The sequence below is a fragment of the Cupressus sempervirens genome, chromosome 1 (assembly GCF_028749045.1).
Source record: "Cupressus sempervirens isolate cs-2001-9-10 chromosome 1, ASM2874904v1, whole genome shotgun sequence".
In the NCBI taxonomy this organism is placed as follows: Eukaryota; Viridiplantae; Streptophyta; class Pinopsida; order Cupressales; family Cupressaceae; genus Cupressus; species Cupressus sempervirens.
Window position 1 is genome coordinate 721,429,880 of NC_143118.1, and position 17,363 is coordinate 721,447,242.

Consider the following 17,363-nt stretch of genomic DNA (forward strand, 5'->3'; position numbering starts at 1 on the left):
GTTCCTATCTGATGCCCTTTCAAGTTTGAAGAGATGTGGCTAAAAGATAATATTAATGTCACAAGGAGCCCCTAGGATTAATACCAAAAAGCCTTCTCTTTGGGGAAAAAACTTCAATTCTTGAAAAGTAAACTTAAACAATAAAACAAGGAACATTTATAAACTTGAAGAGAAACTCAGAATTGAGAAGGAATTGGAAATTCTAAACTCTAAGATTGCTATCCAAGGGTTGTCAAAAGAGGAGTACATCGAAGAAAAGGCTCTTACATTCTCTATTTTGAAAGATTTTAGCTAGAGAGATCTTCTAGTGCCAAAAATCTAGAGAGTGTTGGCTCAAGGAAGGTGACAGTGATACAAGTTCTTTTATAGCTCAGTAGAGGCAAGGAGGACCCTTTACAAAATCTTTGAGATAAAGACAACTTTTGAGCATTGCTTACAATAAAGAAGACCTAGCCCAGCAAAACAAAACACTTCTTAGGACTATTGAGTTGGATGGGGTATAGAAAGCACTTTTTTCTATGGTAGGGGATAAGTCCCTGGGCCTGGACGACTTCCCATCTTCCTTCTTTCAACAATTTTGGGATGTGGTTGGTTTAGATACTTGGGAAGTTGTTGAAGAATCAAGATCCAACTCATACATGTCCAAAGAGCTAAATAGCATCCTAGTCACTTTTATTCTTAAGGAGTCTACGCAATCTTTTGAGGACTCCAATCCAATATCATTGTGCAACATAGTTTAGGAGATTGTGTCAAAAGTAATGAAGAACAAACTATAGACTCCATAAGGATATTATCTTAGAGGAGTAAAGTGGCTTTGTGCCAAGAAGATCAATAGAAAAGGGCATGATCATTGCTCACAAAGCCATCCATTCTAGTAGACTGGCAAAAAGCTGGCAGAATGTTAGTGAAATTAGATATTCAGAAAGCTTATGATCAAGTGGGTCATACTTTTCTGTTAAAAGTTTTAGAGAAATTTGGCTTTAATTTGAAGTAGGTGTCACAGGTTAGAAGTTTCATTTTCTCTCGGATGACTTAAATGTTGGTTGTTAGGGATATTTTGCTTTTACCAGCGATTTGAGACAAGGGTATCCTCTTCCCCATTTATTTTTATTTTTATGGTAGAGGTGTTTAAGCCGCTTATTACCAAAATCAAGAGAGATGGTAGATGGAAGCGAATTAAAATAGATGATTGTGGAACTTACTACACATCTATAGTTCGATGATGATATCATTCTCATAGGAAATCTTCCCTAAGGGAATCCTACGTGATTAGATCCATTCTAGAAAAATATTTTGAGGCTTCGGGGCAAAAAGTTAATTGGCATAAGTTAGAGACTCATAATTATTTCTTTTAAATGACTCTTTTGAGAAGCAAAGAGAGATTTCAAGGATTTTGAAGGTTAAGACTAGGAAGTTGTATGGAAAATTCTTGGGTATACCTCAATTTGCAAATGCTAGTAGATCATGACTTTGGAACAAGCTGGTGGATAATTGTGTAAGGTAAACTAGAAGGATGGAAGAGAAAATATATGTAATGTCCCCTTTCTAGCATTCATAGCATGATGTTGTCGTTAGCCTATTTCCCCATGGTCCCGTAGGCTAACCAGGACATTAAAAGGACTTAGAGGCCATTTGGTCTAACAGTTTCAGTTGCAGGTCTTTTTGAGGGGTTTTGAGCCAACTTTGGGCATACTTACTATTTATAGTAAGTCATCTTGGATATGGTCGGACATCTAGTGGCAGCGGTATGTCGATGGTAATTGTTTAAAATCGACAAAAAGACTTGTTTATCATTGATAAGATTTGTTATGCATTGATAAAGCTATTTTATAAAGTTAAGTTTAAATATTTAACTTTATTAATGCATAGACTATAGTTTGTGGGAAATATTTAAATTAAAAGAGTCCCCTTTATTTTATAACACATTGGAGACATAAGTTACATAAAGGGAGTTATGTTTTATCCCACATTGAGAAAATGAAGGATTGAGCTCTTGTGAGAACACTATAAAAGAAAGGGAAGAGCTTCTTTTTAGTATGCTTGGAAATATGAAAGAAATTGGGAAATTTTCTGGAGATTATATCTCAATAGTTTGAAGGATGAAATCCCTTCAAGCTAAAAATCTTGACGCCATTGAAAGATATGGTCTTGAGATTCAACATAGTAGCAATCCGGAAAAGTAGTCCGAAAAAGCGGAACCGAAAAAGCAGGCTGAAAAAGCGGGCACAAAAAAGCAAGTCGAAAAAGCAGTTCGAAAAAAACAAAGTAGAAGGGCCAGCATAGAAGAAAATTATTACAGCCATCTACAACCAGGTTCTTTTGTTAGTATTGCTTTTTAGGGTGTTATAAGCTTTCAACTATAAGTGTGCATTACACTAGCATTATCATTTTGTAATCCATGTAAATGCCAAAGTCTTGGCCATATTTCATAAGCATTGTAATTTTCATTGCAATTAAGAAGATAATAGCTGCTGGTGTCATTTAAGCAATTTAATATCATTATTTATCAGCTAGTTAGTTTGCATACCAACTGTTTGTAAAAATGCCAGTTGGTTGTAAGTGTTCATTTCTCATGCTTAAATCATATATATGCATTGAATATTGTCAAAATTAGTAGCACACTCATGTTAGCTCAAAATTATTACAGCCATCTACAACCAGGTTCTTTTGTTAGTATTGCTTTTTAGGGTGTTATAAGCTTTCAACTATAAGTGTGCATTATACCAGCATTATCATTTTGTACTCCATGTAAATGCCAAAGTCTTGGCCATATTTCATAAGCATTGTAATTTTCATTGCAATTAAGAAGATAATAGTTGCTGGTGTCATTTAAGCAATTTAATATCATTATTTATCAGCTAGTTAGTTTGCATACCAACTATTTGTAAAAATGTCAGTTGGCTGTAAGTGTTCATTTCTCATGCTTAGATCATATATATGCATTGAATATTGTCAAAATTAGTAGCACACTCATGTTAGGTCATTCTGTAGTCCATTGTAGTCTTCTAGCACAAGATTCTCATTGATGCAAATTGAAGAAAAAGTCATTTGAAGCCAGCTGAAATACTATATCAGTCATACGTCCCTTGTATGTGAATTGTTTGATGAAATTCCTTGAGCTTTCATCAGCATTTTTGAGAGCAGATTTGAGGAGGGTTATTACAGTGGTATCAGAGCTTGCTTGCAAAGTGTTTGACGAAATGTCAAACAACTAAAGTATAAAGATTTTTGGTGTTTGAAGAAGTTATAACTTATTGGGGTTATTACAGTGGTATCAGAGCGGTTTCCTACCATCCTGTGGAGGTCTTATTGGAATTTGGATTAGCCAGATAGAGAGAAAAATGTTTGACAAAATGAATGCCAGTCCAGATCAGGGAAAGGAAAGATTCTTACAATTATTAGACACCTTAGCACAGGGACAGCGATCAGCAAAGCAGAGAGCACAGGAACAGAGTCAGAGATTTGAGCTTATGATGCAGATGATGGCTCGTCAAATGGGGTTGAATGCTAACGTAGGTGGAGGAAATAATCAGAATGGTAATAATCAGAATGGGAATAATCAGGATGGGACACATAATGGAGGTGAACAAGTTGGGAACAATTTCGGTTATGCACCCCAGCAAGCTAGGACAGTGAGTTCGAGGCCCATGATTCCCACATTTCCTCCTAGAGCTCCAGAGCAGCCCATACCAGAGTCCCAGATCACTGATATACAAGACCAGCTGAGGAAAGATTGGGAAGCTGGAGGTCAAGATTTTACTGCTGCAATTACCTTTAGGGAGTATATAGATGTGCGGATGAAGCATATGCCTCGTGGACATGACAAGAACCAGAGCTATGAGCTACGGAAGAAAGTAGGGAAACTTCAATTACCATATTATGATGGCTCGGGGAAGTCTACAGCAAGAGCTTGGGTTCAAAGGCTTGACACATACTTTCAAATGAACCCTATGCCTGAGGAAGAAGCTATTAAGTATGCAGCAATTCACCTTGATGGGTTAGCAGACGAGTGGTGGCATCATGGTATGGTCACTATGGGTCATGCACACATTACCTCATATGTGGAGTTTAAGGAGACACTAATTGAACATTTTGATAGGCCTAAGGATCGTACCTTCCCTATGACAAGCAGAAACTTGTATGAGGAGTTTAACAAACATACTGATTTGATACAGGGAGACATTAGCATATCTTCAGGTAATGGTTTATTTGCATCATCTTCATAGGTAGAAGGGGTTACAGACATTGTGCAGGTTGAGCCAGAAGGTGATATCACAGGCACACCAGATTGTGCGATTGACACAGATAGTGATTCCAGTACAGTTGGGCTGGATGAAGTTACAACAGTTGAGGATACTGTCATGTTTGAGGATAGCATAGTTGATTAGAAAGTGAGCATTCAGGACTTTGCAGAAAGTGAGTATCAGGCACAGTTGGATGCTTCTTCACATGAGATAGAGGCTAGTAGCTCTTTACTTAGTTTGGCACACCAGCTGAAGACAAGGGACAAGAATATTGTCATGGCTTTATCTCATCATGATAGGATACATGGATTGATTGAGAATCACATTTGAATGATTCAACTGCAAGAGAGACAAAAAGGAGTCACAACAGGTTCTTCTTGTGACGACTTACAGCAGATCAAGGAAGGCATGGAGGCAATAAAGTTGGCTCTCCAGGATTTTGAGAGACATGTGGACGAGCGTTGTCTTGAGGTGAGTTTAGTTTGGGAGTTAGCGCATATAGCAGGGACTCAGTTTCCTTTTACAGTCGGGTCACATATTGATGATGATATGAGTACGTCTAGCATTCACACTCCGGATTCAGAGACTGTAGACAGGTGCGTGAAGTCAGTTGGTATTGTTCACATTACTCAGGTGAGAAGTTTACTTGAATTGCCAGTTGGTTTCCGTTCATGGATTAGATGTTGGGATCCTTATCTTAGTGCTTGGGATCGTTTTGATCAGAGATATTTATCATTCTTTGGTAGTAGTATCTGTTGCACCATCATGGACTTGATTAGTAGCTTGCCAGGTGTAGTTCTCATCCATGCCAACAGCTTGTTTGATGCTGGAATTAGTTTTTACACACTTTTGTTGGGCATTGTTCATGTATCCAGTCGACCATTCTTGTTGGAATGGGTTGATGATCTCTTAGATATGACAAAGCTTACAGAAGAGTCCCAAGATCTAATTATTACAGATGACACCCAGGGGGATGTTGTGGACAGTTTTGAGGACTTAGTCTCCTCAACAGTTTCCTTTGATACAGAGGTTTATGTTGATGCCTCAGTCACTCTATTTGATGATACAAGTTCAGCAGTTGGACTGCAAAATTTGGATGGTAGTATTACAAATGATAGTCATTTTGAGGTTACTCCTTTGGACAGTGTACTAGGGGTAGAGTATAGGAGTTTGACGAGTCAGCACAATCATGTGTCTAGTCAGCTGAGAGTTTCCGAGCGAGACATTTCTATCGCTTGCGAGCATTTCGATGTTGCTCGTCAGTTGTTAGTAGTTTATGGATGGGGTTCTCCTGCTAGTGATGAGCAAGGAGGCAATTATCTTTCCTTTATAGAGATCCACTCTTTATGGGAGGCTATCCGAATTCTGAGACAAAATTATATGCAGTTGGTAGCCAATAGAGATTATCTTATGGAGTGGGGCAGTACAACATATGACGCATTATTGGTCAAGGAAGATGAGGTGAGTAAGCTTACTCAACAGCTTGAGGTGACTTCTGAGTTTCTTGAGAGTACACAGTTGGCCTTCAAGGACTCACAGTTTCATTTAGTTGAGGTGACCATGGAGTTGGAACAACTTCAGTCTTTACTAGATTCTGTACAGTCACTGACCGCGGTGTCTGGTGATCTGAGGATGTCCATGGTCGAGGTTGATAGAGGCAGTGGAGATGAGGATATATCTATCCATGACACTAGTACTAGCATATTTGGTCCGTTTCCACTGGAGGCAGGTTCAGCTGAGTTGGGCGCTGCAGCTGAGCATTGTGGATGAGTCTTTGACTGGGATTGGTTGTTTTTACCAGCATTATACTGTAGAATATGTTCATCGGTTTGCTTTTGATCCATGTGTTGAGGAGTTGATGGCAGACAGGTTTGGTCTGGGCTCTCGTTTTTGCTATCTACCGTGTAATGACTATACACCATCAGCAATGCATGGGTGTTATGGTTATGAGACAGTGGCCGATGATCTGCAGAGTTGTGTTAATTGTAGCAGGTGTGCAGTGTGTGGATTCTCTGTATTTGGTGCAGTTTCATGCGGGAGTATTCATCGTTGTTGCAAAATTGTATTGTACATTCCACATAGGCTAGTGGGATGTGTTGATGGTATTTACTATGTTGGCAGTTTGGGTTATCTACTCTACTTGGGTTCTGATATTTCGGGAGCTTGTTTCTCATGGGCTCCTGACTTTGGAGTTTGGGTGAGTTGTATTCGCCAATTTGATTATGGATTCCTCTTGGTTAATTTTCAGAGGTTGTTGCAGGAGCCTATGTTGACTAACAGCAGTATAGTTCATGACTACATTTGGGATCCAGGTGGATGGATTGGGTTGTTGTTCGACCATTGCTTGGGGACAAGCAATTTTTGGGAAGGGCGGACTGTAATGTCCCCTTTCTAGCATTCATAGCATGATGTTGTCGTTAGCCTATTTCCCCATGGTCCCGTAGGCTAACCAGGACATTAAAGGGACTTAGAGGCCATTTGGTCTAGACAGTTTCAGTTGCAGGTCTTTCTGAGGGGTTTTGAGGCAACTTTGGGCATACTTACTATTTATAGTAAGTCATCTTGGATATGGTCGGACATCCAGTGGCAGCGGTATGTTGATGGTAATTGTTTAAAATCGACAAAAAGACTTTTTTTATCATTGATAAGATTTGTTATGCATTGATAAAGCTATTTTATAAAGTTAAGTTTAAATATTTAACTTTATTAATGCATAGACTATAGTTTGTGGAAAATATTTAAATTAAAAGAGTCCCCTTTATTTTATAACACAGTGGAGACATAAGTTACATAAAGGGAGTTATGTTTTATCCCACATTGAGAAAACGAAGGATTGAGCTCTTGTGAGAACACTATAAAAGAAAGGGAAGAGCTTCTTTTTAGGATGCTTGGAAATATCAAAGAAATTGGGGAATTTTTTGGAAATTATATCTCAATAGTTTGAAGGACGAAATCCCTTCAAGCTGAAAATCTTGACGCGATTGAAAGATATGGTCTTGAGATTCAACATAGTAGCAATCTGAAAAAGCAGATACGAAAAAGCAGGTTGAAAAAGCGGGTACAAAAAAGCAGTCCGAAAAAGCAGAACCGAAAAAGCAGGCCGAAAAAAGTAGTTCAAAAAAAGCAAAGCAGAAAGGGTAGCATTGAAGGAAATTATTACAGCCATCTACAACCAGGTTCTTTTGTTAGTATTGCTTTTTAGGATGTTATAAGCTTTCAACTGTAAGTGTGCATTATACCAGCATTATCATTTTGTAATCCATGTAAATGCCAAAGTCTTGGCCATATTTCATAAGCATTGTAATTTTCGTTGCAATTAAGAAGATAATAGTTGCTGGTGTCATTTAAGCAATTTAATATCATTATTTATCACCTAGTTAGTTTGCATACCAACTGTTTGTAAAAATGCCATTTGGCTGTAAGTGTTCATTTCTCATGCTTAGATCATATATATGCACTGAATATTGTCAAAATTAGTAGCACACTCATGTTAGGTCATTGTGTAGTCCATTGTAATCTTCTAGCACAGGATTCTCATTGATGCAAATTGAAGAAAAAGTCATTTGAAGCCAGCTGAAATACTATATCAGTCATATGTCCCTTGCATGTGAATTGTTTGATGAAATTCCTTGAGCTTTCATCAGCATTTTTGAGAGCAGATTTGAGGAGGGTTATTACAATAAATCACCTCGGTAGAGAGATTTAATGCTGAAATTTGTGATTTCAGCGATTCCAATCCACTTTGTCTTGCCTAAGAATACCAAAGAAAACTATCCACTTTGTTGAAGAATGGTTAAGAAAATTCTTATTGAATTTCTTTGTTGGCATGGGATAATATTTGTAGGCCGAGAAATGCTAGGGTTGTAGGGATCAAGAGGTAGAAGCTCATGAATAAAGCAATGGGAGCCTTATCCTAATCAAAGTTTTGTTAAACTTCTGCAAGCCAAATATCTGGATATTTCAATGCATGATAGAATTATTAGTATTAGAAGTCTCCCTACGAGATCTTCTATATGGAACTTTATGCTTTCATGCAGACCAGTGGTTATTGAGCACCTCACTTGGAAGATTGGAGATGACAAATTCTCTTCCTTTTGGGGAGATTCTTGGGAGACATTTGAAGCCTTATTTATGGATAACAACTTAGAGGTAAAAAGGGCCATAGAGGGGTGGTGGGAAGAAAAGTGGTTGATCTCATGGAATGGATCAGCGCTAATGGGCTAGACATCTAGCAATGGGAATAGTCTACAAATCTGTATTTATCTCAAAATATTGAAGGATAGACTCGAGAACATTTTTGCATCCAAACAACTCCTCTTAGAAATGCAAGCTGAGTTATTGTGGTGTGGGGTGAAAAGTGGTAAATACTTGTGAAGATTGGGTATAATTTGCTAGAAGCTGAACTCAAGGAGGAAAGATGGTCTTTTCATCTATGTGGGACCAAACAGTGTCTTCTCAAGGTGGTCTCTTTTGCATGTCTTGCATTGAGAATTTGAGAGGAAGGATTGTTACAAGTTACAGACTTAATAAAATTGGATTCTGGAGTCCTTTTAGATGTCTATTGTGGAGAAAAAATGGAGAATTTGCAGATATCTATTAGAACACTATACTTTTTCAAGGGAGTGTTAGGCCTTTGTCTTGAGGAAATTGCCTTGGTGGATTCTGCCCCCTTCTTCACTCAAGGAAATGTTCCAAGTATGGAAAACCAATCAAAGAAAGTTTTTGTATTCCAGTCTTTGGAAACTTGTCCTTTCTCTAGTCATTTGGGAGATCTGGAAAGACAAGAATGGACACATTTTTCAAAATAAGGAGAACTTAGGAAGAATTTGAAGCATAATTGAGAATGCAATCTCAAAATTGGTAAGTTCAGCAGCATCTCAAGTGATTGATAGTGATCTCTTGAGTAATTGTCCCTTTATAAGTTCAGCAATATCTCAAGTGAGTGATAGTGATCTCTTGAGTAATTGTCCCTTTACTAGATTCAAGCATGTTAATGGGCTATAGAGGGTTAATCCTTCCAAAGTCAAGGAAAGTTTGAAGGTTTGGCTACCTCTAGAAGAAGGGCGGATAGAGATCATATTTGTTGGGGCTTCCAAGGGTAATCTAGGGCCATCAGGAGCAATCTGTATCGCCAAGGATTGGAGAGAAACATGTTAGCATGGAGCATGTAGAAGCTCGAAATAGTCACTAACAATATAGAAAAAGCATATGCAACCTTTCTAATGATGAAGCTAGCCAAGAAATTATCTCTTCCTAAGCTACATTTTGAAGGAGTTTCACAAATCATTAGGAATGCAATCATTAAAGGAGTTGCTAATGGAGAATTGACAAATTGTAAAGGTGATCCGACAACTTCTATCAATAGTCAATAACTTAAAAAATTTGCACGTTAAGCAAGACTCCAATATGGAAGTGGATGACTTTTCAAACTTGGCAGTATATTTGGCTGGGGAACCTAAGATTGTCACTTTGGCTGAAGATAGAGATGCACCTAAGGTTAGGAAGACTGTTAATGGAGATAGTAGGGCCTCTGGAAGGGGCTTAGGAATCATGTGCAAGGAAAAATTCTCATTCCTCAAGAGAACACCATCTTCCTTCTTTATTACTTAAGTGCCAAACTTTTTGCATTTTTCTTTCCCAAGCTGTGTTGTTGTGCAAGGTGTTTGGTGAGGTGGTTTAGTATGAAAATACAGGCCAAGTTCTCCTTCCCTACAGGAAAGACAATTATGGCTTTTTGGAGAAGAATTTCTTAGAGGAGATTGTGCAATGTTTTCCTCTTCGAATACAAGGATGTCATGCTACAAATCAAAATCATTCTAGGCTATGATTTTTGTAGGCCAAATATTAATATTGCACAAATGTAGACATTTCTTCTCCTTTCATGGCATGGTGTTGTGAACTTGGTTCAAAGGAGGACACCAACAGGCTTTTGTTGTAGTATGTGTGTGTGTGTGTAAAGACTGGCATGGAGGGATGGATTTTTTCCTTATCAATTTGAGACCAAGTGAAGGGTTCACAGTGCTAAGGTGTGTAAATTCAAATAGTCAAGTTTACTCCTCTTCGACCTTTCCTCCTTTGGGATATGAGTACTATGAAGTGTGAAAAACTACATCTCAAATTGGCTTTAGTAGCCTCAATCACTACTTCCTAGTCAAGGATTGTCAACTTGCAAAAGCCCCAACTGCAGAGATGTAAGAGACGTCGAGACGATGAAGACAGCCATAGGTAGTAAAATTGGAGCACACAAATGGTCATGGCCACACTTGTAGGAGGTGACAATCTTGTAGGTTAGGGTTTTGGGGGGGTTTTTATTCCACTGTAATTTGCTCTGATCATGGTAGTGTTTTGATTCTTTGGTGATGTTTTATGTGGAACTCTTGGAGTTACCTACATGCATACACACATATTTCACGATGCGATTGCATTGATGTATTATGCGCTTGTAGGCCCTTGTATAAGGGTGTTTGGTTGTTTGATTCTTTTGGTTTGATCCCTTTCTAAGTGATTGGAATTGGGTGGGGTTTTTTGGTGGGTATCATTATTATTAGACTTAGTTTTAGCCTTTGACTATGTTTTGGTAATTATGTAATTATTTTAATATTGGTAAAATATACATATTTATTGAATTAAAAAACTGTCCTAGTAACTTGTAATAGTCCAATTCAAGATCACTTAACAAGTATAAGAATAGATTCTCCTTAAAGCATTTAATGGAGAAATAAAAAATTAAAGCATCCTACATACCTTACTAGTTTCTAAATGGAAGTCATAAATTCTCGGTCTGGTAAGACAATATCACATTTAGTAATTGATGGTGTCATACTTCTTTGATGGACCAAATTTGTAACTATTGTTTTTCTCTTCTCAAACTGCGGGGCTCCTATTGGGTACTCCTTGGGTGTTGCCTGGATGCCCAAGAGTAGCCTAGGTGTACTCAAGGATGAACTGGCATCATACTAGGACCAAGATTGCAACCATTCATGTACCTTAGTCAAATATGGACTTGCTAACATAGTTCAGATGAAGTATTTGTAAATGTCATTTGGACATTTGTAATTTCATTGAGTAGATTAACTCTAGATTCTCTGGAGTTATTTTGTATAGTTGAAGTTTTTTATAATTGATTGTAGCTTTACATATAGATTAACAATTTTAAAAGATGTCTAAGAGAAGCGTTCTCTCATGGATGCAATGATTATTGACAAATACACAAAATGGGTTGGTAGAAGCATATGTAATTGTAGATGTAAATTCAATCTCTACAACCTCCATATGTGCTTTTATACTTCTGATTGACTATTTCCTTCATGAAGTCATCTGGTGTTCACATGTCTAAATTTTTACTATTTGATGTAGATTTATTGGTCTTTGCTAGTGATCAGCATTTGTCTTTGCTTTTCCTTCGAATATTTGTTCTACCACCAATTATTGTTTGTTTTTTCTTTTCTTTGGCTTGAAGGAAATTGAGTCAATCGTTTATGATTGATAGTTTATACTCCTATAAATATGGAAATCTTGTTACAAGCCTTGACCACTGAGAGTTTGACACTTGCAGCTGTGGCAAAAACATAGTCAATAGCAAACTATATATATCTATATATATATATATATATATATATATATATATATATATATATATATATATATATATGCCAAATCCCCATGATAAACTTGTATGGTGTGTACGGTTGTGAATTTGTTCATAGCTTTTGGTTTAAGTTACATTTGAAGGAGCTTCACCATATATCTTGTAGCATGGTTTTTATGTATACGGTATACCAATATACTTCGACCTTGTGACCAAGCTCAATAGAAAACTAAGCCTTGCAATCATTTAGTATTCCCCTATTAAAACCTATCTGTCAAATCCCCATGATAAACTTGTATGGCATGTAGAGTTGTAAGTTTGTTCATAGCTTTTTGTTTCAAGTTACATCTGTAGGAGCTTCCCATATAATTTGTAGTGTGGCACTAATGTATCCCAATATGTTTAGACCTCGTGATCAAGCTCAAGAGAAAACTTAGCGCACCCCTACTAAAACCTATCTCAACAGTAAAAACAAATCATAGTTTTATTTTGGTGTTGATGAACCCAGACAATCTAGTACAAAGTGCAAGGACCCATGCTCAGAGTTTGTGGGCCAAACTTGGCATGGAATTCTGACTAGCTAAATAATTATTGTAGCTTCCTTTCTACCAAGCATGGAAAACTTGATAAGTCAAGAGAAATGAGTCAATGTGGGTAACAAACTAGTAGCATTTTGAAACAAGAATGAAGGCTTAACTCATTCTCATCACTGTTGACCTAAATAAATCCTCGTCCTCCAAATAGTAGTTTGTATTACTGTTTGGTATATGATGAAGCCTATGGTGAGGTCAATTAGGGTTTTGGATTTTGTTTATACATTTTTCTTATATTTTCCCTTTGTGGTAGATCTTTATATTGTAGGTGATTTCTCTTGCTTGGCATGGATCAAGAGATGCCTTGGGATACCTAGGTGTTTACTCCATACATAATCAGTGGGTGGGAGATGCATCCCCAAATAGGTTAAGTGTTTCTCTATTCTCTAGGAATGTGTCATTCAACTATTGTTGTACAATTTCCTCCATATATTCAAGGCTTCCATAAAATATCATTTGCATTTAGCTTTTAATCTATTTGAGTGATAGTAAAATTATTTTTACACAAGATCTTATTCATCTTTCATAATTTAGTTACTCTTTCATGATCAATGTAGTCAGGGTTTATCAAAGATTCATCCAGATTTCTGCAGTAATAATTTTATGCAGAACAAATTTCATTACGAGTGTTTTATCCCATCATGGGTTTGGAATTTGTAGGTTTGTTGCAAACAAGGAAGTTCTGTTCAAGGAGATACCTTATATTCTATTATTATTTCAACCCTTCTTAATGTTTTAGTGACATACAGTTATGCTCTTCTCTCTATATAATGATGAAAAGAATCTAACAACATTATTCATTGCTTGTTTTATGAAGGTTGTGAAGTCTATAATTTGGGGACTGGCCAAGGCACTTCTGTTCTTGAAATGGTGGCTGCATTTGAAAAGGCATCAGGGAAGGTGAGAAAAAATAATTCAACATATTTTTCTGTCAAATACATAGCTGTTTATAGAACTAATATATTGTTGAACTTGCAAATTTCAGAAAATTCCTCTTAAATTTGTTGATCGCCGACCTGGAGATTCTGAAACTGTGTATGCATCTACAGAGAAGGCTGAGAAGGAATTAAACTGGAGGTATGTATTTGACATATTTTTGTTTGTATTTTCTTGATGGTTGTGGAGGTGGTTTAAATTTTTTATCAGACATTTAAGCATCAAAAATTAATCATCTGATGTGGGCATTGCAGAGCTCAGTATGGAATAGAGGAGATGTGTCGTGACCAGTGGAATTGGGCAAGAAAAAATCCTTGGGGCTATAAATCAGCGAAGACAACTGATTGAACCTTAAAAGTGCTCTCTACTTTTTATACAGGAAAATGTAAAAACTCTTTGATAGATTTGGCAATGACTTAAGATGGATTTCAGGAGGTGCTCCGGTTTATTATACAGGAGCCCCTTGTACAAAATAGAGTAGCAATGCTGTTTGAAAGATGCTGCAATGATTGAGGGGGTTTAGTTTTCCCATAAGTGCATATTCAACATCTGTTCACCCTGGTGGAAATTTTTAAATCTTTGACAAAGGTGCATATTTTTAAGGAAACTATAATCATCAGTTATAGGAAAACAGTCGTACAGGTTGAATAAGAGTTTGATCTAGCCATTTGCCTCATTGGCTACTGAAAGTTTCCACCAACAAAGTGCAGATTGTAATTTGAGCTGCCGTGCGGAAACTTATGATGCATTAGCATAGGAACATAAACATCAACGGTAGTCATTATTCAAAATAGCTTATCAGGGCTCTCAAGAAGATAGTATCGATCGATGGCTGCATGAGATGAGTTGGTTGTGATTATTAATGCAAGTTTCTACATCAAGCATCTGTGATTTATGGTTGATATAATGGTTAACTTGTGCATTTGGGCAGTTTGCAAGGAGTAAATAGTTTTAAACACAATCAAAAAATTATTTGAATAATGAAAAGTACTACGAAAAACTTAAAAATTCAAGAGGCTCTGTTGTTTTTTGTAGAAGACAGGAGTAGGTGCGTTAACCAATACCTCTGACTACTAAGAGCAGCTTTTGAGCTTTGTGACTATTTTTGGAAATGCATGATTTTAGATAATAAGGTCTGATGCATTTTTCAGACACAGCAACATCGGTAGTATTTTTAACGTCCAGCCTTGATGTAATGATCTTCTACAGCCTTCTCAATTCTCTCCACACCGAATAAAATGTGCAAAAGACAGCTGTCGTTGAGTTGGCATGCTTATCTCAGGTGCTGCTGAAACAATCTAAAATATAGTGTTTTATTCGAGGAGTGCGGAGGAATTGCAAAATATAGACATCCTTTCTTTCCATGCTTCTGTAGGTCTTGGCCTCCTTTTTCATATGGGAGTCCATAAGAGATGACAATTAAGTGAGCAATGAGAAGTTGGCTCTCTATATTTTCTGCTACTTATGTATGCTTTATCCTAGTATACAAGCAAACTTATATAAAACAAATTCTTTAGCTCTTTGTTATTTTTGTAAGATAAATGTTTTAAAAAAAAAAAATTGGCATACAAAGTCTTTTAAACCTTCTCTACACACCCCTTGCAACTGAGGTAGGGGTCCCATGAGGAGAGCTTGGGCTCTATTTTTAGGGAATAGAGGTCCCATGAGAATTTTTTGGGGGTTAAAAGGATTCTTTAGAATATTTTCCTCCAAAAATATGAGCCCTATTTTAAAGTCCTTTTAGTTTGAGCCAGTGAAGTGGATCGGGAAATAGTCCCACCGGCTTAGGGAAAGTTATGGCAAGATTTGCTCATTTTTTTCCACTAAAAAATAAAGTTTTACTTTTTTTAAAATATTTTTAAAATTTTAAATCTTCCAAGCTTCAACAAATTTAGAAGAGAACAATCCAAAGATATATATACTCAATCACTATGTGAGAGTGTTGTCTTCAAAATAAAACTTTGTTGGCCTTGTTTTCTATAATCAAAGAAAGTTGGAATTCTTATTTTCTATAATTGAAGAAAGTCACGATTCTTGCCAAGTGTTTTATTCCAGTAGTGTGGAGGAATTGCAAAATATACACACTTTCTTTCCATCCTTTTGTAGGTCTTGTCCTCTTTTTCATATGGGAGCCAATAAGAGATGACAATTAAGTGAGCAATGAGAATGTTGGCTCTCTATATTTTCTGCTACTTATGTATGCTTTATCCTAGGTACACATGTAGAACTTATATAAAACAAATTCTTTAGCTCTTTGTTATTTGTAAGATAAATGTTTTAAAAAAAAAAAAAAATGGCATACAAAGCCTTTTCAACTTTCTCTTTCACACACGCCCCTCGCAAATCCCTCTCAACTAAGGCTGGGGCCCCATGAGGAGAGCTTGGGCTCTATTTTTAGGGAATAGAGGTCCCATGAGAATTTTTTGGGGTTAAAGAATTCTTTAGAATCTTTTCCTCGAAATATATGAGCCTTGTTTTTTAGTCCTCAAAGTTTGAGCAGGTGAAAAATAGGTGGGTCTAGAAATAGCCCCATTGGCTTAGGGAAAAGTTATGGCACATAGCAAGTTGTGCTCATTTTTCCCACTAAAAAATAAAGCTTTTTACCTTTTTAAAAATATTTTATGTATTTTAAATCTTCCAAACTTTCCCAAATTTAGAAGAGAACAATCCAAAGATATATATACTCAATCACTATTTGAGAGTATTGTCTTCAAAGTAAAACTTTGTTGGCCTGGTTTTCTATAATCGAAGAAAGTCACAATTTTTGTTTTCTATAATTGAAGAAAGCCACAATTCTTGCTAGTGTCAATTTGCATCCCTACATTTCTACCAAAACATTCAAGTGCATGTAAATGTCCTTGCAATGTGTGAGCTAGTTTAGCAATTAGAAAAGGTAATTTGCTTATAAAAAAGCTTGACCACTATAATGTTGTAAATTGCATTATGTGTAATTTTGCATCACATATGCCTTATTTAGTTCTAACTAAGAATTCATCATTTTAATTTTTAATTTTTAATTTTTAATCTCGATTTTGAAACATTTGTGGACACCATATATATCAAATTTCTCATCTAGTCGGTCTAGAAATATGTATGACACATTAATGTATTTTGTGTCAAATCTTGCAATTTTGGTAGTCACATAAAAGTATCACCAAAGTTAATCCTAATGTATCTATTTATTAAGTGGGTATTATTATCCATTTAATTAATATATTGTCATTTTATTATAGGTAAAATACCGTGAGGCCCAAGATTGTGTTTATATTAAAAAATCATCTCAATTGGGCACCAAAGATCAGAGATGGATAGGTATCCTTGGTGTAGCCCTTACATAAATATTTTAGAGTAATTTAATTGACTTTAGCTCTTGTTTTTATTTTTCGAACTTATAACTTTACTCTTGATAATTCCTTGTGAATACAACATGGAAGTTAAAGTTGACTACAATCAAGTCGGAAAGAAAAGAAGTATGCTTCATAATCATAAATGAAACTTATCTCCTATTGACTTTCTTTTAAATTAAAATAGTATAAAGGAAAAGCTCTGAATAACCAAAAATATGTCACTTGCTAACATTTAACTTCCTTGATATCAACTAAACTTAACATGTTTATTTTAACAATAAAAGTTCTAGACCAAGTTTGCTTCAAGAACAAATGTCTAACATATACTTATCATTTTAGCTTGTCTTATTTGAATTTCTTTTACATCTGCTTTTTTGTTAGCAAGATTATTTGTTTCTTTATTATCTAACCTACAAATATGTTTTATGATTGTTTCTTTGAATTGAGGGCATATTCAAGTTTAGCATTAAGGATCTAGTTTGGGGTCTCCCTTTTTCTTAACACATTTAAGATAATTTGTGAGTTTCCTTCAATAACTAGTTTGTTAATATCTATCCCTCTACTTAGAGCTTGACCTTCTACCAGGTCTTCTAATTTAACTAAGTTATTAGACATTTCTCCCAAAGGTTTGGTGTGTTTAGTTAGACATGATCTG

At 36.2% G+C, this 17,363-nt stretch overlaps 1 protein-coding gene across 5 annotated transcripts in view; it reads left to right on the plus strand.

The window, feature by feature from the left end:
• The window catches only part of LOC149579969 (UDP-glucose 4-epimerase GEPI48-like), a 248,963-nt gene extending 234,718 nt beyond the window's left edge, over window positions 1-14,245 (plus strand). For all 5 annotated transcript variants that reach the window (XM_089788138.1, XM_089788169.1, XM_089788156.1 and 2 more), the window contains 3 exons: window positions 13,243-13,325; window positions 13,411-13,502; window positions 13,616-14,245. In XM_089788138.1, coding sequence (XP_089644264.1) covers window positions 13,243-13,325; window positions 13,411-13,502; window positions 13,616-13,709 — 269 coding nt within the window. In that variant the 3' untranslated portion in view covers window positions 13,710-14,245. The remainder of the gene's footprint in view (window positions 1-13,242; window positions 13,326-13,410; window positions 13,503-13,615) is intronic.
• Window positions 14,246-17,363: the final 3,118 nt, after the last annotated feature.